Source organism: Camelus bactrianus, chromosome 30, assembly GCF_048773025.1.
Source record: "Camelus bactrianus isolate YW-2024 breed Bactrian camel chromosome 30, ASM4877302v1, whole genome shotgun sequence".
NCBI classification, from domain to species: Eukaryota; Metazoa; Chordata; class Mammalia; order Artiodactyla; family Camelidae; genus Camelus; species Camelus bactrianus.
In genome coordinates, this window is record NC_133568.1 from 8952579 (window position 1) to 8980221 (window position 27643).

The following is a 27643-nucleotide window of genomic DNA, read 5'->3' on the forward strand; positions in this document are numbered from 1 at the left end:
AAGTACTCATCTTCAAAGACACATACACAAAAGTCCCAATTTTAAGATTATAAACTTAAAAGTATATTTTTAAAAATGTTAGTCGCCTGCATGAGATAAATTAAAAACTGACGTAATTCAGGGGAAAGCACCAAAAATGAGCAATAAAACTGTTCGCGTAAAATAGTGAACAGGAAACAAAGCCCAGCTGTAAAAGCACAGAGGTACCACCTACAAGGACCAAGTAAATTAACTCGTTTCTATTAATTTTCTCATTTACCTTAGAAAACTTCGTTGGTTAAACTGGGGAGGGGAGGGTCTCTGAGAATCCAAAGGGTAACAAAATGATAACAAATATACAGCATTTCTTTATTAACAAATTATACCACACAAATCAGTTTCCTTTCTCTATCTGATTACAGAGTTAGCAGAACTTGCATCCATATTTAGAGCAGCGACATAAAATGTTACTAGGAAGAAATTCTGTGTCTGGACCAAAGAGCTGTAACTTGGACAAAGAAGGTCAAACGGGCAACTATGTTATTACTGTGAGAAGATGCAGGTTTGTTTTCCGTGTTTTTCATAATAAGCAGCTCTCCGAAAGGGATAAAACACTTAAGGGGATGATGCAGCTGAAGAAAGGATGATGCAGAAAATGACAGGGAATTAAATCAGTACAAAAAGAGCACAGAGGCCAAGAAAACTTGAGAAAGTGTAAAAAAAAAAAAAAAAAAAAAAACCCCAAGCAGTGACCAGTCAGCTCCTGAAGCCGCACCAGACCTGAAGCAGTGTGTTTCCTATTCTAACTGAAACAGGCAGACTCTTCATCTGGGCACTTCAGTTTGAAAAATCAGATTAATCATTTTATTAAAAACAAAAAGGTTTATTTTTAAAGTAGATACAGCTTAGGGAGAGAAAGCTAAACATTAGGGAAGTATTAACTCCTTGAGAACTCAAAAATGATTTAGGAAGCCAAATGAAGCAAAGGAGAATAGAAAATTTGGATAAAAAATGTTTCTCTAAGGGTAAAACTCAGTTTCCTGAGAGACTTAAAACCACACAGTAAGAGTGGTTTTCAACGTGGGTTTCAGGCCCATCCTCTGCAATCCTTTCTTATATTCAAACACTTCCAATTCTGTTTTGTCTTTTTGTGGTTACAGGAAAGACTTCCTTCTAAAAGAAAAAAAGAAAAGGAAATCTGATGCCATCCCCAACCCCTGTAATTGTTTGTTCAAGTTTGAAGATCACTGCTATGAGAAACAGGAGATCTAAAATATGTTTCCTTTGTCAGTGTTACTGAACTGACAAGTTTCAATGCAGATTTGTATATTATTCTATAAAACGCATGAGCAAAAGAAGTTCTTGGGAAGATATTAAACTTTGTTATTCCTACTGCCCCTAGATCTGTTCTTCCATTGTCTCCAAGCTCTCAGTATTTCCGGACAGTATGAACAGAATCCTAACACTCCAGCCACACCCTACTCCAAAAACATTTCACTCAATGGCTGCAGAAAATTTGTTTTGAGAAGGTAAGCTCCCAATTTATAGAAATCTCTAGAATGAGAATGTACAATTACCAAAAATAACATACACAGGGCAGACTCTGCATAGCATTCTTCAACATAAACACTCGTGAACAGCAGCCAATCCCAGAACTTCACTCCGCATCCATCGGCACACAATATCAAAATTAAACGAAAACCAGGGAAAATGCTTAACACAAAGGCCATTTTTCTTTGATGGAATCAGGAAGAAGAGTAGAGCTGCAGGGAAAAAAAGTGAAACCCAAGCTTTGGGCACGTATGAAGGCTTCATTACTTCAACGAAAACAGAACAAATCTCTGTGGAAAGGACTCATTCGGCAAACATAACTTCTTTCCATGTATTTTTCCTTCACATCAGGTTAAACAAAAGTTGCTGTCATTTTAGAATCATTGATTACATCTTTTTAATTAGAAAAAAGTTTACTTGAATATTTACATAATTTTATTGCTGTTTACTACAACAACAAAAAAATTAACTGATTTGTAGAATCCGTCCAGTAACACGTGAAACTGAAATCCATCTCTGAAGACACAGTTAAATGGCTGAACACATCGGATGCTCAGAGCACAGCATGAATAGGAAAAATCCTCGCATGTCATGTGGTTCTTGCTGTAGTCATTTGTGTTCATCTTTCAGAAGGCAAAAGAATCCGTCTGACATTTCAATAAATATCAAAGTAATTGTTACCAAAAAAATAGCTTCCACGGACCAGAGATCCAAGAAAGGGAGGTTCTGACGAATGATTCCCAGAATCGAGTGAGTCCTCCTTTAGTCCAACGAGATGACGTCAGGAATGTTACTTCCGCTGCTGGCTATGACCCCCGGCTCGCTCCTGCTGCTGGACGAGCTAACGTGAGTACTGCTCTCATGGGGGCTGGTGGTGGTGACAGACGTGCTGCTTGCTGTTAAGGGTGAGGTGAGACTATCCAAAAACATAGGAGGACAGTACTGCTTGAAACAAACAATGATGCCGATGAGGAAGAGGCTACATTGATTTTTAAATAAAGAGACTAGAAATTGTTAGGTATGCACAAGCGATAGTCACATATTTAAATCCCAGTGGGGTTTAAACGTTCCTCAAAACTTCACATCTTTGGATGGAAGGTGGCATGAATTTAATATTTACTAGTGAGCGCAGTATTTTCTTGATTCTCTCAAAACTGACAGAATTTGTTGACTAAATTATGAAGGAACAAGTACAAAGTCAACAATAATTGAAGTTATTTAATACTAAATACTGGCCCCAGAATTACGACTCATAACTTAGTCTCAAAGAGAACCTGTTCACTAAATGTATTTATACCAGGTTTAAAGCACACTGTAAAAGGGTAATACTTATCTTTAATGGTATTAAGCAAAAATTCTAATGCAAAATTCAATAATTCTTTCAAAATTTAATATTAATCACACCCTTCAGCAATATTAAGACTGATCAGCAGAAAAGCAGCAGCTGACTCCTCTGTACATACATGTAACAGTACCTGGGTAACCAGAAGGCAGCAGACACTAATATTGAGACTACATGGTAGCTAATTACCACAGGATGCTCAGAACGAGAATTACCACAAGTATTCACAAAACTTTGGGATAAGTCTTAAAGGAGATGAGATCTTATCTAATCTAATCTTCCTTTGAGATGTCTGCTTGACAACCCTCTCTAAGAGTTCATACTTCTAGTTTCCTTAACATCTGAGTTGCTGATTTCCAAACAAATTCCAACCTGAGGTTAGTACTCTTAATATTGGCCAGGAGGAACAGAGAGACAGAGTTAAAAGCTTTATTTTATATCACCACAAAATATTTTATGTAAGAAACAACTGCATTGACTTTAGTGAGATAAGCGAGGTCCTGTATATACTACAAGAGAGGTCCTAAGTTTGTGTTTAGATTGTATAAAAAAAGATCAGTAAGGATATCTGACCAATATTATCAATTCTATATATTTTTCAGCCTATGATCAGAGATATTAAGAACAGAAATCAAAAAACTGAAGTTGTTTAGACTACGTGATCTTCAAAAAGATCGTAAGATGGGAATCACCACCTCACGTTTAAGGCTGCCAGGCAGCAGAAGAGCAACGACTAAATTTCAGGCTGCCTTTCAAAAAGTGATGTCAAGTTTAGGGCGGACAATTGTCTTGGTTCACCAATAAAATGAATGCCAGGCACAGAGAGATTCCAGGGACACTGGTAAAGGGGGAGAAGCTCCTGAAGAGCTTCTAAGAAGCTCTAAAGAGAGTTGCATTATCAGGTATTAAACAACTTTAAAATCAAATCAACTTCTAATTTTCCACTAAAATTAAGACAAGAATCTGGAAGAAGCCCCCAGATTTAACATTTTATTGCTACTAGCTCGCAGGCAGTTTCTGACTGCCTAGTAGGAGAAAGGTCCCCTTTCTGGTTCATAAAATGAATGCCAAATACAGCCTTGCCATCAATAGCCTCTATGCTTTGAAATCTTAACAATACTCAGGTTGCAGCCAATTTATTAACTCTACATCCTTTATGTGTAATCTGAACACATCCGTCCAAGGATAACCGGGATAAGGGAGAAATACGGAGGTAAAGCAGATCAAATCTAAGGATTCCAAGCAAAACTAAAGGCCCCACCTCACCCTTCATTTGGCTGACACCAAGCATGCCAAACAGCCCTAGAAAAACAAACTCCTCTCGGTTCCAAGGTCACTTTTTAAAAATAGGACGGTTCGCATACAAATCAGTACTACTTTAAGCCTGAAGAATCTATCTCCTAGGAAAATAGACACTTTGTGGCTTCTGAAACTACTGATGAAACAAAGTCAGATTGGGGTGAGAAGAAGAAACCCCTCAATCTGGGCACACCACCTGGGGCCCCCGTTTCCAGGGCTGCTTGCGCGCTCAGACACAGAGTGCTGGACCAGGAAGCGGAGGCGAGACCTGGGGCGAGCGGATTCTGAGCAGCCTTTGAAGCAGTGGTCCACAGTTCTTCCTCTACCCCTCCCTACTCTCAACACTGCTCTCCAAGTCTCCTTCTCTGTCCTGCTTCCCCCTTCTGCTTTTCCCGTGCCTTTTCCTCCTCTGCTCTAAGCCTATCAGTAGAGTCCATGCTCACTGCCAAGGCCTTCACGTTGGGAGGCTGGGATACTAAGAGTTTATCCCTGACGGAGAAAACAGGAAGGACTGGTTTATAACAATTTCACATCAGGGCATCCCCAAAGTCTGAATCTGCCTGCCTGCAAAAACAAGGGAGAATCAAGCTAATGCTTCAGTCTGTTTAATCAGTTTCGGCTAACTTCTCTACATAGAACAAGTGTTTAACAAATTATCTCTGTAAAGTTTTTTTTTTAATCTCCGTAAAGTTTTAACCTCCAGTCATCTAGCACTGCTTCTCCTTATCTTAATCACTCAAATGCTTGTAAGGAATGCTAACTGATTATATTAGACTAAACAAAATCGAATTTAAAATTTCAGTATTAAGGCTGAAATATAAATGGAAAAATAGCAATTTTATCCCACCAGTAAAATTGTGAAATATTTATATACTTCCTTTCCATCAATTTAAGTAACTGAGAGGTGACTGTCCTGATTTTATGCAACTGGTCATTTTGAGTTAGTATGACACAACCAACAATCACATACAAATTAGTTGCTTAAATTCAGGATACATACCTGGGTGTCAACTGGAATAAGGGAAAGAAAATCCAAACCTAAAACAAAAATGCTCTGTTAATAGGTGTCTCGTATTTTGGAGACAAGAATTATTTCCCCAAATCATTTTTTACTTATCGTAAGTCATTAAACATTTGGGCTAAGTTCTTACCATTCTGCTGTAGGCAAGAGCTATACCACGACCAGGCTCTTTCAGGACATTTAATGCACATAAAATGCAAAAGTGAACATATTTCCTGCCAAAACAACTGGAAAAACCACCTCCCAGAGACTTACAGGGAGCAGTCCAAAAGTTTTCAGATAAATAGAACTAGTCAAAACAAACTTTCCTCCTTCATCACTCAGCACAATGAGAAGCCATAAGATGAAGAAATAATGATCTGGATTTGGATCATTAAAAAAAACATACTTAGACTCTTCAGATACTTCACATTTATTTTTTAGACGTACACCACATTGAGCTTCACCTAAAATACTACTTCTTAGACAGAGAGATGTCTGTTTCATGGACAGCCTTCCATCTCCCTGTTCCCACAACAAGAGTAGTAAGTACACAGCTCAACGCTCTGCACAAAGCAAGCACTTGGTAACTGATGCTCACTAACATGCTAAATCTTACCAAGGTTTACTGGGTTATAAGCTAATGCAGTTTTCTAAACCAAACATCTGGGCTTCTCCGATGATGCTTTAGAAACAGGAATGTGGTAAAGGTTGCCCAGTAATACTGTTTTGAAATACTGAAGTTGTAACAGTGAATAATAATTTCAGGTCTGAAAAGTCTAGCAATTAACTTCAAGGTCAGGTCCCCTAGACCTGTTTGACTAAATTTCAAAATTGAAAAAAAATAATAAAAATCACACAGCAGGTATAGGTTACGAAGACAGGCCAATTTCTGTTCATTCAATGAATTTTTATATGTCAGGAGTCAATGCCACCTCAAATATAACGATCACACAGAGTGTTGTCAGATACTAGACTGTTACTCTAAGTGGAGAATGTCAGTGGGAAATATTTAAGATACTGAGTAGCCAGTGTGAACAATTTATAACTCAAAATATTAAAGTATATGTATTCCTTTATAATCTCTAAATAAAGGTATGATAAAAAAATACGTATCAAGAAATACAAGCCGTAGCACCAATCAATTGAAAGAAGTCATCCAACTTCTAAAGCATTTTTGAGACTTGCTGATACGACTTTTCATTTCACAAGCTTGTCACTAGCACTATGACACAGCAAGGTCTGAGCCAACACTGGACAAAGAAAGGGAATCACAACAGACTTTTCCCAGGAGCTCCCCATTAAACTGGTAACAAGGAGGTGACATCTCAGATACGCAGAGCTTCTCTTCACATTAATTACACTGTCCAGTAAATCCTCTCTCTGCTTCAGCTGAACAGTAATACAAAAGTTGTCTAGCCCTTGTAATACCTTCTGAGAGTTTTACACAGTCAACATTTCTATTATCGACTAAGTCACAAAATTAGCTTACTGGCATGTCATTTAATCAATTGGCTCAATTTTATTAACTGTTTTGCTTCAAATGGTATATAACATCTTTCTTTATATAATACCTTCTGCTTTGAATAGTTTAATTTTATATGTTCAATCACTTTTAATGTTTGTTGAATCACTCAGTCCATTTGACTAAGTGAAACTTTCTTAATAAAGCTGCAGAAAGTATTGCTGTTTCTGCTGGAAGACCATATACTGAATCCAAACATTTTCTAAATGTTTAGTCCCATTTCATGACCTCAATTTAAATAAATACGTAGGCGTGATAGAACTTTCAACCTGTCTCTGCAGCTCTAGCACTGAAGGCTGCCCATCAAGGTGCCAAGTGTCTCCGTATTTTCATTATTTCAGTTCCCAGCTCTCCAGAGGTACTGTAATTCTCTTTGACAAGTATTTCGTGTGTGCAGTAGATTGTATACAGTCTACTGATAAAAGATTTTAAGAGATTACCTGACCTGTATCTTTTGACACCTCATTCAGGATTAACTGAATATGGTGACTTACACAATGCCATATTAAATAAATAGCATTTTCTAAAATTTTGATTGAAACCCATTCATTGTTCCCCTAGCATTACAGACGCTATCTATACAAAATTTAATAATGTTTCAATGTAAATATTTCTCACTGAAACCATTTTTTCTCAAACGGTAACACTGAAGTTTGATATAGTATTTCAGATGTTATTCCTTCTAGCAAAAAACTTTAAACTATTATCAAAGTCTTGCAATTATACTTTGTAAGCAGACTACTGAAACTCTTATACATGAAATACATAAAGTTTCATGAATAGTGATTAAAATGTTACTGCCTTATTTTATAAGTTTAGTAAAATGCTGTTTTCTTATTTCACCATTTCAACTGCAATGATATGTTGTACTGATACATTTTTAGGGCTTCTTAAATATTTTATGGTTGAAAATGCTCAATTATTTTTAACTGAAAAGCAGGTAGTGTTAAAAATTCTGATGGTATGGTTTTTATTAATACGAACTGAATTGTAGTTTTTAGATTTTAAATGCTTCTTGATGTCAAACTGACTCTACATTAGTCTTATTAATAACAACACATTTTCCTTACTTGAGCCATGAACTTTAACAAAACATAATCGCTACATGATTAAATATGTAAATGTTTAGCATTTCCAAATCTTAATGATACAACTTTTGGGCACCATTCACACCTGACAATATGGCACTACCGATAATAAGGCAGTCATATTTTTTCGTGAAATAATCAAGCTGTTTTCCATTCCATAAATACAAATTATTTATTTTGCATTCACTGTTGCACAGTATCAGAAGATGTTCCAAGCTGCCATTCATTATTAATATCATTTCTTCTTTGTTCTCCTGCAGATTCAGAAGATTCATGTTTACGATTTTTAAAAGGAATGTTAAGAAATGTAGTAAAAGTCTGTCAGCTCTCCGTTCTTGCTGTTCTAGTTAATATTTTATTATAAACTATTAAATTTATAAGTATCAAAACTGTACAGTATGACTAATTACATCAAAAGTATGCACCAAAAACCCCAAAGTAATTACTAATTACAAAAGAGCACATTAACAGTAGAACCAAAGTAAAAACTATTTAGGTGTAGTAACTGCTACATAATTCATAAATGACGATAAACTGGTAACTCTTCTTAAGTACAACAGATCGCAGTCTATGCAGTTTATCAATTGATAAGATAGCATTTCTACATTTTAATAATCAGCCCAAGATATTAGTCTTAGTTCCTTAATACCAGCTTAAAATGTATTTTATGAAATACAGTTACCATATTTTTCTGCATTTTCCTCAAATCCGCACATGTTATCAAATAAACAGTCTTACTTTATGCCCCAATTTTGAAATAATGTAAATTCTCTGAAATTAAAAATTCATCCAAACTCACATAACCTGAAAACTGACAGAGCAAGTGACTTGTACGTTGTATCTATTCTACGGCTAAATGGCCAGTCACTCAGTAAACAGAGTATGTTCATTCCTTTTTTCAGAATTAATTTTTCATTCAAAATCCTTAGAAAACGAATCCTTCTGGAATGCTTGTTTATAATATACACTAAGATGACAAATGAACACTCCTTAACTTCATTTACAACTAGCCACAGTTAAAGCAAAATACGGCAGTTGGGAATTAAGAATCTCTGAGTTTCCATCTTTCTTATGGACCATGAGACCTCACTTGTACCTCAGCATCAAGCTTTGTACACAATAAATACTTTATCATCGGTGTTTGCTGGGTTTACAAATAATTTTTTAAAATGCCAATTCCCGAAGTACATATGGAGTAAACGTATTTGAGAAGTAAAAAGTATTTTAAACTTTTTTTGATGGATACTATTTTTAGTCTATTCTTTTCCATTAAATTTTATTCAAACTGAATAAACTCTGAACAAATTTCAAGTGGCAAAATTATACTGGGCCCGAGTACACAACTGTCAACTGTTTCAACAACACAAATTTTGTCCAACAGAATATACAGTGGGCTGAAAATAAAGACCTTATCAAGAAGGGTAAAAGAATAAATCACAGGTCAAAATTAAGTTTGTAAATCCAGAAAAGAAAATTAGTAACAGGAGGAGGTCGCTGTATTCCCACTAAAAGGGGCATTCACAGAGAAGGGAAGTCACAAATTTAAGAGTCACTGATTCTAAGTTGCTCAAATTTGATTAAAAAAAAAAGTCTGCAGAAACAATGGCTATGGAAGGAGGGAAGAAGAGTGGGGGGGGGGAGGTTAAGTTTTATAATATGGCCTTGGTTGCATAAGTCTTGGTAATTCAAGTAGTCTTGAAGTTTTTACCCGTTGAGTTAATATATCCATGAAAGGTGTCCCTACATATCAGCAGTGCTCTGGGGAAGCAGCAGGTTGACCCTATTTTCACAGGGTAAAGCTGGAAGGCAACACTGACCCCACCATACACCACTATATTCTGAAGTGATGGGCTACCAAGAAGTGATGGACTACTTAAAAAAAGGTATGAAAAACATCCTCCCTAACCTGTGAAGCTTCCATGATCAGTAAATCAAGAAAAAGTCCCTGAATATAAATTCTCTATGAGGGGGAATAATTCTGCAAAATTTTCCTAGTGTCCTACTTATTTATTTCCTCTCAGCAGGAATCCATAGATTGCATTATAGTTAAAATGACAGGAACTGAATGTGATATATTTAAAACAGGTACTGTATTTACATGAACCCTTCAAATTTTCTCACATTTCTATTTAAAATATTTATATTTGCTCCACAGATTAAGATTGAAAAAAATAAAAAGATAAAATTTGATTAAAAAAAACCAAACAACGCTTCACATACCTGGCAAATCGGATGACATGCTTGATATTGGCGTGTGGTGGAATGGTACTGAGTAGTCTGTTAATGAGGGCGGAAGAGCAGCAGGATCAACCGAAGTCACACTGGGCACCCTTACAGAAGATGGCTGATACATGAGAACCCTGTTTTAAATAGCACGGGAAATTACAAACAGTCTGGCTGTTAGTTCACAGGAGAGAAGGGCTGTACCTCTGGGCATTCTCAGTCGTAAGTTCGCTAAGTTTCAAAACAACTAAATGACGCTACTCACTACACAGTGCTCCAGCTACTCGCCTGTCAAAACTTAGTCTGATTCACTCTAACGTGGACATACGTTGGCGCTCAGCAGCAGCTGAGATGTAAGAGCAAGGTGGCATTAAAACATAATGAACGGTGCTGGAGTAACACAAAACTCTGATCCACAACAGAAATATACTTTACGTATGTTTTATTAATGTATGTGTAACATGTATGTGGATATTAGTAATTTTATAGAGAGGAATTTAGTAAAAAAGACTCTGATGATTTTATTTAAATCAGGGTATCTTTATGAGTGAAGCTACTTACTATATAGCTCAACCATAATTTCTTCTATTCTAACGTGAATCGTGTCTGTCATTAGCAATTTTATCCGGCAATTTCACCTGAGCAAAGATAAGTCAATGCTAAAGCCACCCAGCCTGATAACAACAGGCAGCAGATAGAAATTAGAATTAGATGACCACTTAGGATTTAAGATATAACATCCAGAAAGAAAAACACTGGCTACCATGATACCATCTACTCTTCTAAGAAGGCTTATGATTTTGAAATTAGCTGTTCATGTTACTAAAAATACAAATTAAATACACTTAAGATACACTTTATAATTGGTATGTTGTATATATGTACACACACACACACACACACACTATATATATATATATAATTATAGCTTTATAATTTTAAGAAGCAGTATAATTAAACATATTTTTGAAAAAGTTCAGGGAAAAAGAGATGATTCTGCATTCTTCCTACTTAACGTTCATTTTACCTTAGTCCAGGGTAAGCAATTTGTAAGTTCTCAAGAAAATATTGAATATATACAAGAAACTAAACAATGTTCCTGACTTTGTGACTGATGGGGACCATTTCTTGGTCCCACACCTTAGCATGGCTGCAGTGGTAGCAGCCTCTCCGAGTTTTGCAATGCCACCCGAGGGTGACAAGAGAAAGAGAGACGCTGGGAAGTGAGTCAAGATAGACAGAGACCCAGTGAACAAACCTGAAGGCAAGGCCAAAAAGAAGTGATTCAAAGGCAAAATTTGGGACAAGCTCAATAATCTAGTTTTGTTTGACAACGTCACGTAAGACAAACTCTGTAAGAAAGTTCCCGACTACAAGCTTATAACCCCCGCTGCCATCTCTGAGAGACTGAAGGTTCACAGTTCCCTGGGGGCAGCCCTCAGGAGCGCCTTCGTAAAGGCCTCATTAAACTGGCTTCAAAGCACAGAGTTCAAGTAATTTCTACCAGAAACACCAAAGGCGGAGATGTCCCAGCTGCTAGTAAAGACGCATGAACAGGTCCCACCACGGTACATTTTGAAAAATAAACTTTACTAAATAAAAATGGGGAGGCAAGGGATGGGCACAGAGACATTAAGGTTAACATTCCAAAGTGCTGCCACTGCGAGTTTAATCAGACACACACAGAATTCTGCAGCTGGAAGGGACCACTACAAACATGAAGCACAACCGACAGAAACTTAAAAGCAGAACCATCGAAGTCAGACCAAGATGACAAGCAGGACTTCTAAGATGTCCATTCCTCCTATTGTTCAGATTTTTAAATACTAGTAATAAGAAATGAAGACATAGCATTATTTGCATAACATTCTTCATACTCTAAACACCTGACAAAACTATTTCATAACCTCGATTTAAATCTCAAACCACTTAAATAATCACAACTTACACAGACACTAGAGTCCTTCTAACACTAGTCTGCATTATGACATGAGGATCTTGTCCGGCTGTTATTCTGTAGTTTGTCAAAAGTGTAGATGTCGCTGGAAATGCAGAAAATGAAGTCACCTTGAGAGGACATAGAAGGCTGTGCTGGCAACTGTTAGTCTCAGAAAAGTGAATAAACAACATAGGTCAGAGTTCACAAACCTTAAACTGATGCATTAAGGGGGCACAGGAAGTATAATATGCTTGAGATGATAACATAAGCCTGGTATATCAAAACATTTTCCAGACATAGCTGAAGACAGAAAAAAGAACCACCTGCCTCGGTCAGAATCAAGAGGTCTCCTGGCTTCCGGGGTTACCTGTCAACCTAAAACCACAACGGTGGACTCTGGAGGCAGAAAGAGAAAACCTGAAGTGAGATCAAGTAAGTCTGTTGTATTAAAGCACATTTTTTCTGGACGTTTGAAGACACAGGCCCTCTATAAGGATGAAAGCAGAACAAGAGATGACCGAAAGTGTTTTCAAATCACACATGATCCTATTCGTATCAGAAATGAGGGGATAGGGCAGGGGGGTAAGAAAGAGACTGCTTTATGTTAGTGCTGAGAAAGCAGTTTTTCTAGAAGTGGCTCTGATTATTCTGCCTTCCTCACAAAATTAATAAATCTTAATTATATACACTTTCTTAAATTTAAAAGGCAAGCTTTTGAAGAAGATACACACACACACACACACACATACAAACATACATCTGATCTCATTTATTTTAAAGAGTTCCTACTTAAAAGTACATTTAATCACTTTTTCTCTGATACTGAAAAGAAACTGAAAGAAAAATTTCAGGTTTACAAGAAAAAGACAATGGCTGCCTTCCTTCTGCTCCCCATCTCTTCCTTTGATAACTCACACTGGAGATTGTCTTTTGTCCTGATCCTGAGCTGACCCTTCAACCTGGATCAGACCTATAGAAAACAACAACAAAACACACTTTCACACCCTGGCCCCTTCACTTACATTTGTAGAGGAGTGAGGTCAATGTCCCAACACACATCACACATGTCTCTTAACATGAAACCTTCAGTGATTAGGTAACTACTCCTTGTTTCTCCAATACAAAATGCTGTCACAATGTGTGGAAAATAGCACAATCCAGTGACAGTGCAAATTATTAAGTTAACATCTAAAGCCTCAGCAAACATCTGAAAAATTTAGTGGAGATTAATTTCCATTACCTGAAATTTGCAGCCATGAACACAAATTCAACTTTATATAGAATGGGTGAAATTCGCTGTTTGCTAGGATATCAAATTACCTAGTGGTAGCAGATTTTTGTTTGAATCAGAATCTTCACTAGGACCACACTCAGAAAGGTAAATTATTCTAATGTTTACACAAAACACAGATATATAGATATGGAGTAAAAGGAATCATGGAGACATGTAAATGGCTATGTCTGGTGGAATTGTGGGTATAAAAATGTGATGCTATAAAATAATGAAACATTTTAAGAAGTTTTTATATTTTACCTCCTCCTCACAGGATCAGCAAATACACAGGCATACGTGTACATAGGTTTTAAAATTTTACAGCGTCATCCATAATATCACAGCACAAGGGTGAACTGCTGGAACGCTGCTAGACAGCATACACTGGTATTCCAGACTGTGTATCGGATCACTGAGTTCATCATACTTGGCCCAGACTTAGATGTTTGAAAATTCAATAACTTGAACTTTTATCCATAAACCTGAAATTCACTGGGTGCTCCCACATTATGATCATACAAATATTTTAAAAGATTCAATTCTGATACCAATTCTTAATGATTCTTAATCTAGCTCTAATCTTAGTTTCCTGTCTTTAGAATACTTCGTTATTAATAACAAAGCAGTCATTCAATTTTCTAGGAATGGGGTAGGGGCATAATATTTAAAATTATCTTTTAATGTAGAAAAATTATCAGAGGTTTTCTAAAAGTCTAAGATTAAGGGGCCAGTTTCTTCTGATAGGGCATGCAGGTTAAGAGGCTAGAAGAATTACCATCAAAATGTTCCCAGTGGTTATCTCTGGGCAGAATACTTTTTACTTCTTGGTGCTTTGTAAAATTGTCTATAATTTTTTTCTTAAACAATATGTCTTGAAAAACAATAATGCTCAGATGATTTTGGGACTGTAACTTAAAATAAGTTTTCCTGGTTTTTTCTCTATTCTTTCTCCTTTGCTTACTACCATTGACCAAGAAGTCCTATGATAAACTTACACCTCAGAGAAAAACCATAAAAATTCTAGATGCTGACGCAAAAGAGAGGATATTAGAAGAATGACAGGAACAAAACCTGATTGAAGCCTAAGAGCTGGAAGGGATCACAGAGATGATATAACCACAGCACGAGTCTCCACCGAGACAGGCGGCATCCACTCTCCCTTCAAACAGAAAATGTGAGTTTAGCACAAAACATCAACTTTCTTAGTGTTCAGAAAACTCCAATGGAAAGTTTTTCCATGTATCTTTCCCCCACTGGACTTAGATCTGCCAGATGGTATAACAAAGAACAAACTTAACCCAGTTAATCAATGACTCCCATTCAAGAACTAGAAGATAACTATATCCCATTCTCTTCTCCTGGCTTAACACCTTCAGTCCTTAGGACCCATTCACCCCTCAGGCTACAGTTCCCACTATGACCATCCTGCCCCTCTCCTCTGGCTGTACTCATTCGTTAATCCCCTTCCTGATGATTGACACCCACTCAAATGGTCTAAGTGAACGCTGTCTCACCTACAATGGAACAGAACTGGCACGGGTATGTATCCTAGACACTGCTTCTTTAACAATACAGTCTAAGAACAAATCAGCTCAAGTAGTGAACCCGTCAAACCGCTTAGTGAATTCTGACATTTTAAATAGTTTTTATCGGGAATGGCCATTAATCTACTGATGCCTTTCCGACATCTATTAAGATGATTATACACAGTTGCCCCTCGGTATCCATGGGGGATTGGTTCCATGGACCGCAACACACCTGCTCCATGGGTACCAAAATCCATGGATGCTCAAGTCCCTTATACAAAATGGTGTAGTATTTGCATATCCTCCTATATACTTTAAATCATCTCTAGATTACCTTATACCTTTTAATGTCCAGTATAATGTAAATGCTATGTAAATAGTCGCTGGCAGTAAACAGCAACTTCAAATTTTGCTTTCTGGACCTTAAAAAAAATTTCCCCCCCAAATATTTGTAATGATTCAGGTTGCCTGAACCCACAGATACGGAGGGCTGACCTGTCTTTATGACAAGATCCATTTTATCAATGTATTTTCCTAGTAAGAAAGCATTTTTGGATAAATCCTATTTGGTGGTCATGAATGCCACTTTAATATATAATTAAATGATTTCCTAAAACTGAATTCAGAATTTTCACCGATCTTCGTCATGTGAGCTTGTTCCATAATGGTTTTTCTGTTTGGCTATTGATGTGTAAGTCTAGTTTGGATATCAGGAGTTATGTCGACTTTGTGGAATGAGCTGGCTGGCTTCAATTTATAGACGTTTTAAACCAAAACTTTCATGTGTTACTGGTCTAGTCACAAATTTCTACCTTAGACTCACAATGTTAGTTTTCCTTGTCTTCTGACCCTAGATGAGGAGACTGACATCTGTCTATGGCGGCTGTCTCTGTGGTGGGGTGAACCATCCTGATCCCTCTGCGTGCTGAAGTCACTTCAGATTGTTACCTGATGTAAGTGCCAGTCCTCCAGTTTTGAGTCTTCATCAAGTACTGGTAAAATGTGCTAAAGGTCACAGAGAGGCTAGACACTGATGGCAAGCCACCACAGACACCCTCCAAGATCACAGTAATTCACGAGCCCACACTGCTATGCATGACCCTTCAACCTGGCATGAATCCACCGAACCACAGTCCTGTGTAACTCATGTGTTTCCAGCATATTCTGAAGGATATCATTAGAGTATAAAGTCGGGAAATACGACATCTAACTATTCATTCCCATGAGTCTCCACTTCAGTAAACATTTCAAAATTATATTTTCATTTTTTGTTTGCCATTTAAATTCTGTAAGTGCCAACCAAACTGTCTGAAAGGAACAATAAACGATCAGCATCCCAGAAAAAAAAACCCACTTGAAATACTTACTTCATTTTCTGTTCTGCTTAAACAAACAAACAAACAACCCACCTTACTATGTGTAAATCACATCAGGAAATACAAGTATTTTAACAGTGAAGAAGGCAGCACAAGAAGTTTAATTCTCCTGGTTTCAAACAAAGAATGTTGCAAAAGTGCACCGAGAATACAATTTCATTTGCATAAAATGTCCAGAACAGGCAAATTTATAGATGAAAAGAGGACGAATGGTTGCCTAGACTTGGGGTGTGCATGGGGATTAACTACAAATGAACACAAGAGTTTACTGGGTGTTGAGAATATTCTACAGCTGAATTGTGACGATGAGTGTACAATTCTATGAATTTACTAAAATCACTGAATTGTGCCCCTGAATACTTAAGATGGGAGAATTTTATGGTACGTAAATTATATTCCAATAAAGCCGTTAGAGAAAAGTGCACCGAAAGGCCAAGAAGACAAGACAGGCACACCCAACTGAAACAATATGCTCGTGGGATGTCAAGAGGACCCTCTGCTACTCTTTTGCAGGCTCCAAATCTCTACGAAGCACCTCTTGCTAAATACTCAAATCTGTCACTGACTTACAGGTCAGCAACAGCTTCCGCCAGATAAATCACAAATGCACGCTGGACTGCATTTACTTGCTCGTATTTTGCCCTGGAGAGAGTGAGATCGGAAGGCAATCAATTTTTATTGAGAAAATTACCACGTGCCTGACACTGAGGCGATGTTCCTTCACTATCTTATTGAAACCTGAATATAAGCTTATGAGGTAGGCATTACTTAACCCCATTTTACTGAACAGAAAAAAGGAGGCTCAAACACGTATTTCATCCAAGATCACAGAAAACGTAAGCAATGGTGTCACAAAACTGGAATCCACACTCATCAGATTTCCAATTCCACGCTCCACACTCTAGGCTTGCTCATGTTGGTCTCTGATGCCAAATCTACTAGTTACAAATAGGTTAAAGAAAATGGGTATCAAATGCGAAATAAATCCTTAGACATGAGAAGATTTCAACTCTCTCTTCCCAAAGATGGGAATATTTTCTTCATCAAAATCTGCTTTCCTATAAACAACATGCCCACTTAAAAATATTTCAGCTAAACAAAAGGCAAACTAAAACAGCCTTCTATGGTTATGCAACTCTCAGAGATATGTACAAACCTACCCCAAGAACAGTTAGTTCCACGTGTAATAAACAATAGTGAACTATAAATTAACAAACCCTTTGGTTGGGCTGCTTTGTGTTTCTGACATAAAGATGCATTTCCTTTTGGCAGGAGGGTCTTCCTCTTCATCAGAAGAGCTTTCTATCGTTAGGTCAATAACGTCCACTTTCTTCTTGCTCGCCTCATTGGCTACAGTCACTGAACAAGGCTTACTGAGGACACTTGAAGCTGCATGTAGGAAACAGAAGGAAAAAAAAAACCATGGATGTCACACAAACTCTAGCCATAAGAGCCTTAACTGTGCAGCACGTCCCAGAGAATTCACAGCCAGTAAAACCGCATACTCTGGCCCATGGACAGAAACCAACTCCCTAACTCCAGACGCCTGTCTGTAAAATTAGTTACTGACGGAGGTAGGGTGAGCTTTATGCCATGTTAGAGGATCAGAAGCCTCCTTCCGAAGGCAGCTCTGTTACCTCCCCAGCACTGCTGGCAGACACACGCAGATCGTGCTCCTCACGCCTCCCCAGGTAAGCACTCGTGTTAGACAGCTGGAGTCCGGGGGCTACGCTCTGGCCATGGACGAGAGTTACATGGCTTTACCGGCTGCGTATTCACAGACGTGTGGTGCTGTCAAGTCAGAATCAGACACTTGCATTCTAGCAAAGCTATCGATGGTGCTCATATGAAAGAATGGCTCTTCACTGTAAGCCAGAACTTGATAAAAATTTTCACACTGATAAGCTGAAAAAAAACCTTAAACATCTCACTTAAGTCACTCAGACATTTAAAGTTTTTCTTACCAACTTTCTACTAATCACTTAGATCCTTTCTGCCCAAGATATCACACACTGTAAGTTAACTCACCAATTCAAAGAAGGTATATTATGCCCTACGTTCTATTTAGAAAACGAATGCTACTTGATAACAGAAAACTAAGTAAGCAACCAATTAAGTAAATTATGATCTTTCTTGAAAAATGAGGGAAAGTTTGATCATTCCACCCATAGGGTCAGTAACAATCACAGGAGAATGATTAATATTGATTAAATGATTAATATTTTCTTCACTTCTTACTCTGAACCTATTATATTCATCACATTACCAGAAATGTTAAATATAGTCAGCATAAAACTCAAATGCAGTTGCGTGGATTATGTCAGATAAAAAGTAAGTTTAAGTTTACCTATGGGCTTCAATTACTCAAACTGCCCTTAGTTTCCTTACTCAGTGTGGACAGGGAGTTTGAAGGCTGAGTTAAGTATAAATCCTTGGTAACCATGACAATGGTCAAATGTCTTCCCACAAAGAGATGGAGACAATCTGTTTACTTTTTAGCAACTAACCTCTGACCACCTCCTCCCACCCTCCATTAATGGATGATGCCACCTCTCTAATCACACCTCCACCCCGTGGGGCTCCTCTAACAGGTGCTGCGAAAACAATTCTGAAAAACTGCAGAAATCTCACTTATAACTTTTCATGTTGTAACAAGCACCATATATTAAAGTGATTTTTAGGTGACTGTTTTACTTTATGTAAGAAAAATATACTATGAAAAGACTGATTATAATATGGTATAAACTTTAACACGCGTAAGAATAAAAATCACTAGGGAGACATCACATATGTAACAGCTGATCAAAAGACAAAGTGAGCAAACTGAGCTCCACATGGCAGTTCTAGCGGCCAAGGTTAACGACAAAGACAGCGCTGCACAAGCCTCCCTGCTTCGCTCTCTGCTGCCGTTCTGCACATACTTTCTATTTTTGTACACGGTTGGCTGGATACTTTCATAGCTTCTTTCTTCGGTCTCATTGGACACCAAGAGCCGTCCTCCTGGAATTTGATCTCATCCACATCAGAACAGTCATTGAGAATTTCCATAAAAAGCCTATAAGCCAATTAAGAAGTACATAAATATAATCAAATGGCTTTGTTCAAAGGTGAAATAACAAAGTAATACATTTTACCTTGGAGACAAAAGTCATGCTTTTTTGGTTTGTTTTGATATTTTAATACATCACACTTTATAACAAGTATCATAACCCCCTTCTTCCTAGGTTCTAGATCTTTATTGAGCAACTAAAGAATTCAGTGACTTACTGAGTATCAACTAAAATAATCAGTGACTAAACAGAAACAGACACCTGGAACCTCCTGGCGGGGACTGGCAGGGAAGAACCACCTTCAACATAAACACTACACAAACATAAAAATCACTGAATAAAAATAATTTATAAGCTTATTATCAAGAAAAAAGGATCACAGGAGTAGGGAAGGGAGGTAGAAACAGGGACATAAAAGAAGTCTCAATAAATTGAAAGTAACTCAGAGCATACAAGTTATGTTCTATGCTCAAAGTTAAATTAAATTTGAAATCAACTTCAGAAAAATACCTGGAAATGGAACGAAAACCATGAAACAAAGAGAACATAAAAACAGAAATCAGAAAATATTCTGAACTGAATTGAAGTGAAAATATAACAAAATCTGTGGAAGGAAGTTAAAGCAGTACAATCTTCCTATATTAGAAAGACCCAAATCAATAACCTCAGTTCCTGCCCTAAATGAAACGAGGAAGGAAAAAAAGAGCAAATTAAAGTGACAGTAAACTAGATAAGGGAAATAACAAAGAACAGAAACAAATGAAACAAGAAATAAAGAAAACAGAGAAAAATCAATGAAACCAAAAAGCTGGTACTTTAAGATCAATAAAACTGACAAACTTCTAGTCAGACTTGAGCTCATTCAAAAAAAAAAAAAAAAAAAAAAGATAGCCTAGCCTTATGTCTGTTAAAAGAAACTGAATTTGTAAAAACTTCACTACATAAAAAAATTCCAGACTCTAATGTCTTCACTAGGAAATTCTACCCTATATTTGAGGAGACATGATACCACCACCTCCCAGCTCATCTACTGTTTAAGGCCAGCATTACCCTGATACTAAAACCAGACAAAGACATTATAAGAAAACAACAGGCCAGTCTCTCTCATGAACTCAGCAAAACAAATCCAACAATAAACCATACAAAAATATAACAAATCATGACCAATTGGGGTTCATCCCCAGAATGCAAGGTTAGTTTAATATCTGAAAGTCAGTATCAATCACCATGTTAACAGACTAGTCAGTTCAAGACAGCAAGACAAAGAAATAGAAGACATTCAGATTAAGAAGGAAGAAATAAAACTGTCTGTATTCATAAATTACTATTCTTACAGCATATCCTATGCTGTACAATAAAACTACTAGAACTACAAAAATGCATTTAGTAAGGTTTCAAGATAGAATATACAAAAATCAATTATATTTCAATATACAACAGCTAGAATTAATATAAAAACAACACATCAAAAATACAGAATGAGATAAATCTGACATGCAGCATGCAAGTCCTATATACTGAAAACTACCAAGCATTACCGAGACCTAATTAACTCAAGAGATGTATCGTATTCATGCATCAGAAGACTCAATACTGCAAAGTCACCCTTAATCTACCCCTTAATGTATCTATAGATTCAACATGATACAAATACACCCTTAATCCATCTATAGATTCAACATGATACAAGTCAAAGACTCTGCAGGATTTTTTCTAATTGACAAATCGATTCTAAAATTTGCAATGAAATGCAAAAGATCTATAATTGCTAAAATAATTTTGGAAAAATAAAGCTGCAAAGCTGGAAGATCCACATTACCCTGATTTCCAGACAGCACAGTACTGACATAAATATAGACAAATCAATACCCTGGGAATGAATTAAATTAAAGTAATACCTAGGGAGTGAATTCCAGTTTTGAACTTACCAGCTACGTAACAAAACTCTATGTACCCTACCCCTTGCTCTGCATTTCTCCATAGACCTAACTGCTCTTCAAGAAGTTCTAGGTAGGCAAAATGACATCACTAAGGTGACTTTACCTTCTTTCCTATGGGCCAGGAAATCTGATCATGGAAAGCAAAAAGAAAAGGAAACTACTCACTCTCTTGCCCCCAACACAAATATTGTAAAGATAAAAGGGTCACTAACCACAGTTTAAAACTAAGACTGAGTGTAGTTAAGTATATGCTGAGATATACCTACCCATCTAAAATGAGACTTTCATAGGCAGCTTTTTTGTCGCACACAGGACAAATCCAGGTGGGCTTCTTCTCATTCATTTGCAGATAAAGGGCCGCATCAAAACACTGCAGATGTGTACAAGTCACTGCACGGCACGGGATTGTCAGCCTCATTTTCCCTAACTACAGGACAGGGAAGACAACAGGGAAACGTTTCAGAAAGGAAAATAAAGCCTCAATAGGAACAGTCAGTCATAAAAGTCTGAAGAAGTCACAGAAGAAGACCAAAATGAAAAAAATTCAAACTAGAATTTATTTCTATCAAGATCACTGTACATTTCATTTGGTTTCACTGATTGTGATTTTTAAAAGACTATTTCAAGTTTCTAAAGAAGGGAACTTATAAATTCACAGGCGGAAAAAGATACACATACAACGAAAACATGTCTTTCTCATCTGTTCCCCTATTTAGAGGGAACCACTTATCCATCTCTTGCATGTCCTTTCACAGATGCTCTATGCAAATCAAATTAAAAAATACTTCCCACAAATGGTGGCATGCAATACACACAATTCTGTACTTTGTCACATAATATAACTTGCTGCCTGTTTCACATGTATCGGTACATAAGAAGTTACCATGAAGGTACCGTAACTGATACGAAGTATATGATATGAAGAGTCATTATTTATTTAACCAGTACCCTCCTTAGTGATGGACATTTAAACTCTTTCCAATCTTTTATCACAACAGATACTGTTGCAATAAATTATCTTTAGCATAAATTCCTAAAGTAAAATTTTGGGGTCAAATAAAAAGTGTTTTGTGATTTTTGTCACATTGACAAAATATCTTCCACGTAGGTTACCTACTGACTTACACTTGTACATGTACTAATGTGCTTGGTTCCCCTCAACACTGTCAGCACAGTGCTACTGAATCCTTCGATTTCTGTCAATCTGACAGGTGAAAAATACCCCATTATAGTTGGGGAATACATTTCTTTTTGTAAGTGAAGTTGAGCTGCTGCTTCTTTCTTTTTTTTAACTTCTAAAGGTCATTTGTGTTTCCAAGAACTGTCTATTTGCAATCTTTTCTCATTTCCACTTGGTTACTAATCTTTGGCTACCTATATTAATCAGCCTTATGTATATAATATAAATTGCAAATACATTTTTCACTTATGAAAATTTTTTACTTTTATATAATCACATATGTTGATATTTCAACATACTTTCATACAACCTAGTGCTCTGTTGGATTCTTATTCCAACTGGAAGAAGAGTATCAACAAGACATACACAGCATCGAGATTAGACCAGATGAAGTCTTTCTGTACAGACTTTCAAACCTCCCTGTATATTCCCTTTACAGAAACTGTTACCAGCTCTTTTATTCTGATAGAAAATCTGTTTCTCCTACCACACACCAAGCCCTGCAAGGACAAGGTCTACGATGCTGTTCAGCACTGTAATCCAAGTGTCACAACACACTACCAAGCACTCAGCACCTGCTCAGTATCTGTCAGCCAGATGGCAGAATGAATGGAGAGAGACTGAGTAAATGGCAAAGAGAAAGAAAAGGAAGGACTTCTTTACATACATCACAAAGGAAGTCACAGCAAACCTGTAACACCGTTAACTCTGCCTAATGGGTAGGATTTTTCATATCGTACTATTAATAATGTTACTTCCAAATAGACCTTAGTAATTTAAAATTTTCATTTTTGTTTGAACAATGGTATAATAAAGTCAGTATCATCTGTCAATGTTTATAATTTGTTTCTTTAAAATAATCCTCTAACTAAGCCTACTATGGTTTTTTCAGCCAACTGGTCTTCAAACTTTTGATTTCAGAATCCCTTTACACTCTTATTAAAAATTGAGAACCTCTAAGAATTTTTATGCATTTAAGTTGTATGTATCAATATTTACTGTACTAGAAATTAAAGACATTTTTAAAACACAAGAATACACAAGTACACATTCCATCAGACAGCACAGCAATGGCATCATCACTGTCAGGTAACACCTGTTAAATACCACTGTCTACCCAGGAAAGCATGAGAGCAAAAAAAGGGACAAATTGTGTCCCAGTATTATTATAAAAATAGTCTTAACTTAGAGGAGCTCTTCAAAGAGTCTCAGGGATCCCCAAGTATCCCTGGGCTGCAATTTGCAAAGTGCTGCTTTTTCCTTTTTCTTCCTCTTCTATGCCATTTTCATCTCTCCTGTCACTGTTTTAGAATTTCCACAGCACAAAGAAATGAAAACATTCAGGACTACAAAGTTGCTGATCCTACATTTAATCTTACTCAAGTGTTTTACAAGACTTAATGAGCATTCCCCAAGTTAAGAAAGCATTTATTACAAACTGGCAAAATCTGACCAATTTCCTAATATTTATTATGGCATGTTAATTAAAAAAAAGATTTGAATGTGCTGAATTCTATTTAGTCAGATGATGGTGCTGTTTTGAAACTTATTGACTTTATGAATAAAATGGTATCTAACACTGGATATGAAACTTTTTAAATTAATATTAAGCAGGTAGTATCTAAATTGATTTTTACTTCATTGTAGACTACTTAGTATCTGTCTAAATTAAGAGTATAGTATGTGTAAAAATGGCCCGAATCAGTGGTTCCAAACTATTTGTAGAAGCAAGCAGAACCTTATTTTGTTTTAAATATGAGTCAGAAACTTAATCCATAAAAATCAAATCTAGTTTGTCTCCCCCACCCTATGGGACAGAATGAAAATCACTAGCTAATATCACTAAGATGGCACTCTTGTGTAAAATTCAGACATTGTGTTCAAAAATATTATTATACACACTCAATCAGATCCCTCTTCAACAACTACCGTAAAATTACCTTCCTTACGTCCCAGGGACAGAGGTTTCTGCACTGTGCTCTCACCAACCAGACTCGTGTCTATCCTAAATCACTTTACAAACATATTGTGAAATAGAACATTTCTCCCACCACGTTAAGCTAGCATTTTCTCTCACTTTTGCCTGATAAACCCACAGGTCACCGCTTATCCTTCCAGGCGCCAACGATCCTGTTTTTCCTTCTCCATTTCCCATAACCACCCAGGACCCTGAGTTATTTCCAGAGTCAGCCAGCTGCACTCCATTCTGCTTTCTTCAACTGCTTCTAGTACTTGTCTCTGCCTCCAAAACTACTTTCATCATCTAACTTTTATCAATCTATCTGTTAAATCTGATCAAAACACCAGTGTCGAGTTTTCCAAGAACATATACCACATCCTACAATCAGCTACCCAACTTTATCACAAGTACAGCCGGAAGAGTAGCGTGCGCTTTCCTCAGAAAGTCCTCTGGAAAAAACAGGCAGGATAAACGCTGCAATAAAGCTCGAAAGACAGTCTCAGAAACAGACAGCCCTGTTCTCACTTGTAAAGAGAAAGAAAACATTTAATGAACTGAAAACAGAATCTTGTTACTTCATTACTTCAAATAATTGAAATGTTAATTTCCTTAAAACTGTTTTATTAAAATTGACACATTTAAAAGGAATGCTCCCTATTTTTATATAGAAGAAACCCTATATAACCACTTCCATATATCATTTTCACTATTTTGAAAGTCTGATAATCCATTAGTTTGCTTGCTGTGTTTTGTTCTGGTTGTTCTCATGTAGAATGGCACAGTGTTTTGAAGGAAAAAAGCAAAAAACAGGTTCCAAGAATACAAGACTTACAGAAAATGGCCTTGTGCAACTGTACAGCTCCTTAGGTTAATTGTGTAGAGGCACTTTCTTCCTGATAGAATAGTCTGACATACTAATACAGGTGACATGAGTTCCCGCCCCAAACAGCTGGCAATTAACATTTGCTGAATTTACTGCAGTTAAACCCTAAGAAACTGTTAATATCTAACTTTTTGACCAAAGTGGCAATGTCACATGTTTCAACTTAGTATCAATTTTAACTCAAGAGGGAAGAGAAAGGTAACGTGAAAACACTCAAAAGACCTCATGCCTGAAGGTTTGCACACAGCTTGCGAGTAGAGGTGGCCCCAGGTCGAAACACGTGGCCTCTGCCACCACCTCAGGGCATCAGTGGCCTCCTGCAGACCTCTGTTTCATAACCACAGGTTCCCAGTCTCAAAGCAATCCCAAGTTCATGTAATTCTATCCCTTTTCCATAAAGGTAAGCTAAAGTTAATGATAATAAAAAATAAAGCTTTTAGAAAGAACAGTATTTGTAAACACTGCTTTCCAGGATGGCAGAGAGGTGGACATATAGTCAGGATACTTGTATTTTTGGCCCAATGTGGCAATATGGTATATTGTTAAGAGAATCAGAATAATGTCAGAAGAGCAAAACTTTTATCCTTGCTCAACTACAAACTAACTGTGTGATATGGGTTAGCCAACCTCTTTCAGTCTCAGGTTTCTCATCTGCAAAATGGGAACAACTCCATACAGGCTTGCTAAGGAGAAAGCATAAGGGGCAGATAATAGGAGCTCAAGAAACGGTTCCGTTCTCTCTCTGACCAATTCTCCCTCCATCTGAAAAACTACTCATTTCTCACAGTAGTAGCTGGTTACCAAATACCCCCCCCCAAGCTATATTACATATTTTCTCATGAAGTTCCTCTCGTCTGGAAGGGGTCCCCTCCAACAGTACTGATGTTAAAGAAGACCTCATCCGCTATTCCTGACACCCCTCATCTCTTCTCCAGTCCTCCAGCAGCACAGTTACACGTGGTAGGTCTGCTTTTTCACGGGAGTTGGTTTTATCTCTCAAACTAGGCTATTAATTTCTGATGACTCCTTATCAAGTCTTCCGTATTTTCTCCCACAATTAGCTCAGTACCAAGCACACAGGAGGATCTCAGAGCTGCTGACTGCTTTCTCCCTCACAGTCTCTATGTTAGGAAATACAAAATTAAAAACAATGCAATTTAGAAGTACATTATAAACAGATTAAGACACTTCATACATTCTAATTCATTAAGCCAGAACTATCAAGTAGCATTTATTAGCTCCTAATAATCTTATTGCTAGTTTTGAATACCATTTATATTCTGATAAAAGGAGCCAGCTCTCAGCGGGGAGGGTGGTAGAGTACCTGCTTAGTGTACAGGAGGTCCTGGATTCAGTCCCCAGTACAATCAATTAATCAATCAACCTAATTACGTCCCCCTCTAAAAAATAAAAAGGAGCCAATTCTCTCTATATATTCAGTATTGGCTGTGGATTATCTACACTAATAGTGACAGATTATTCTGAATCTAAATCTCTCTTCCCTCTTGGATATAACATCCTTCTAGACCTCTCCTTGCTTTGTCATTGCCTGAAGAATGTTTGCTTTCTTTGGAATTACAATGCTTAACCACAAAGTCCTTAACAGGAAAATGAAAAAAGTTCAAAATTCTATCATAATATATCACTCATTCCCACACTTACTTTTTCTAATAGGAAAATTAGTAATTTATAAGAAGTAGAACGCCCCAGAATGCTCCATCACTGTACTTACAGGGCACATCAAGGAGACCCGAAGGCTAGTGGTGGCAATTTCACTATCAGGATCCGCAGTAAGTTTTTCTTTAACTTGAAAAAGAGGAAAATAAATTAAAAAAAAAAATTAATTGTGACTTATAAACAGAATTATACAAATATATATCATCTTATTTAAAGTTTCCCAAACACTTCAAATAGGTCAAGAAACTACAAAAACAAAACAAAAAACCGAAGTGTTAAGTATTAATGTACTGCAAACACAGTACTTCCAGTATTAGGTTAAAGAATTACAAACTTGCAAACTCTAGATCAAATGTTTAATTGAATGCTTAAAACTCCTTTTTAAAAGTAAAATTGCAGGTAAGGAAGTGTTTCAAAACAGAAAGCTGTCTAAGACCTCAGAACCATACAATTAGGAAAGGAACTTGGAAGGCAGTGGTACTCTGAGCTTCAATGCTTTTCTAAAACACATTCACGAATGTTTTAATTAGGGAATATTGGTAATTTCCAACAACTGTCAAATCTGTAAACAGAAAAGGTAAGATATTCTTATATTTCCTCTGACAAATGAAATCTACTATGGATGTACACATGTGTCTGTGATCTTATTCACTGGGTAATGCATGCAAGTTACTGTCTATACAAGCAAATAAATACATATATTGCCTGTAGATGCCTAATTCTCAACACCACCACAAGGAGAACAGGACTGGAAGTGAAGACAGTGGAACCGAAGCAGGGTAAGAAAAATTAGGGAAGAGCTTCCTTGGCTCTCAGCTCTAGGCAGGAAGAT

The 27643-nt window shown here is 37.0% G+C and overlaps 1 protein-coding gene and 1 pseudogene across 4 annotated transcripts in view; one reads left to right on the top strand and one right to left on the bottom strand.

Moving 5' to 3' along the window:
- Positions 1-327: 327 nt before the first annotated feature.
- Positions 328-27643, bottom strand: part of PIAS2 (protein inhibitor of activated STAT 2) — a 67798-nt gene continuing 40482 nt past the window's right edge. For 2 of the 4 annotated variants that reach the window (XM_074355351.1, XM_074355353.1), the window contains 7 exons: positions 26867-26940; positions 21378-21538; positions 19043-19176; positions 17339-17510; positions 10005-10144; positions 5172-5209; positions 328-2475 (listed from right to left, as the gene is read on the bottom strand). In XM_074355351.1, the coding sequence (XP_074211452.1) occupies positions 2293-2475; positions 5172-5209; positions 10005-10144; positions 17339-17510; positions 19043-19176; positions 21378-21538; positions 26867-26940 (902 nt within the window). In that variant the 3' untranslated portion in view covers positions 328-2292. The remainder of the gene's footprint in view (positions 2476-5171; positions 5210-10004; positions 10145-17338; positions 17511-19042; positions 19177-21377; positions 21539-26866; positions 26941-27643) is intronic. The other 2 variants (XM_074355354.1, XM_074355352.1) reach the window with 2 other exon arrangements.
- LOC141575648 (small ribosomal subunit protein eS25 pseudogene) lies at positions 11190-11560 on the top strand (annotated as a pseudogene).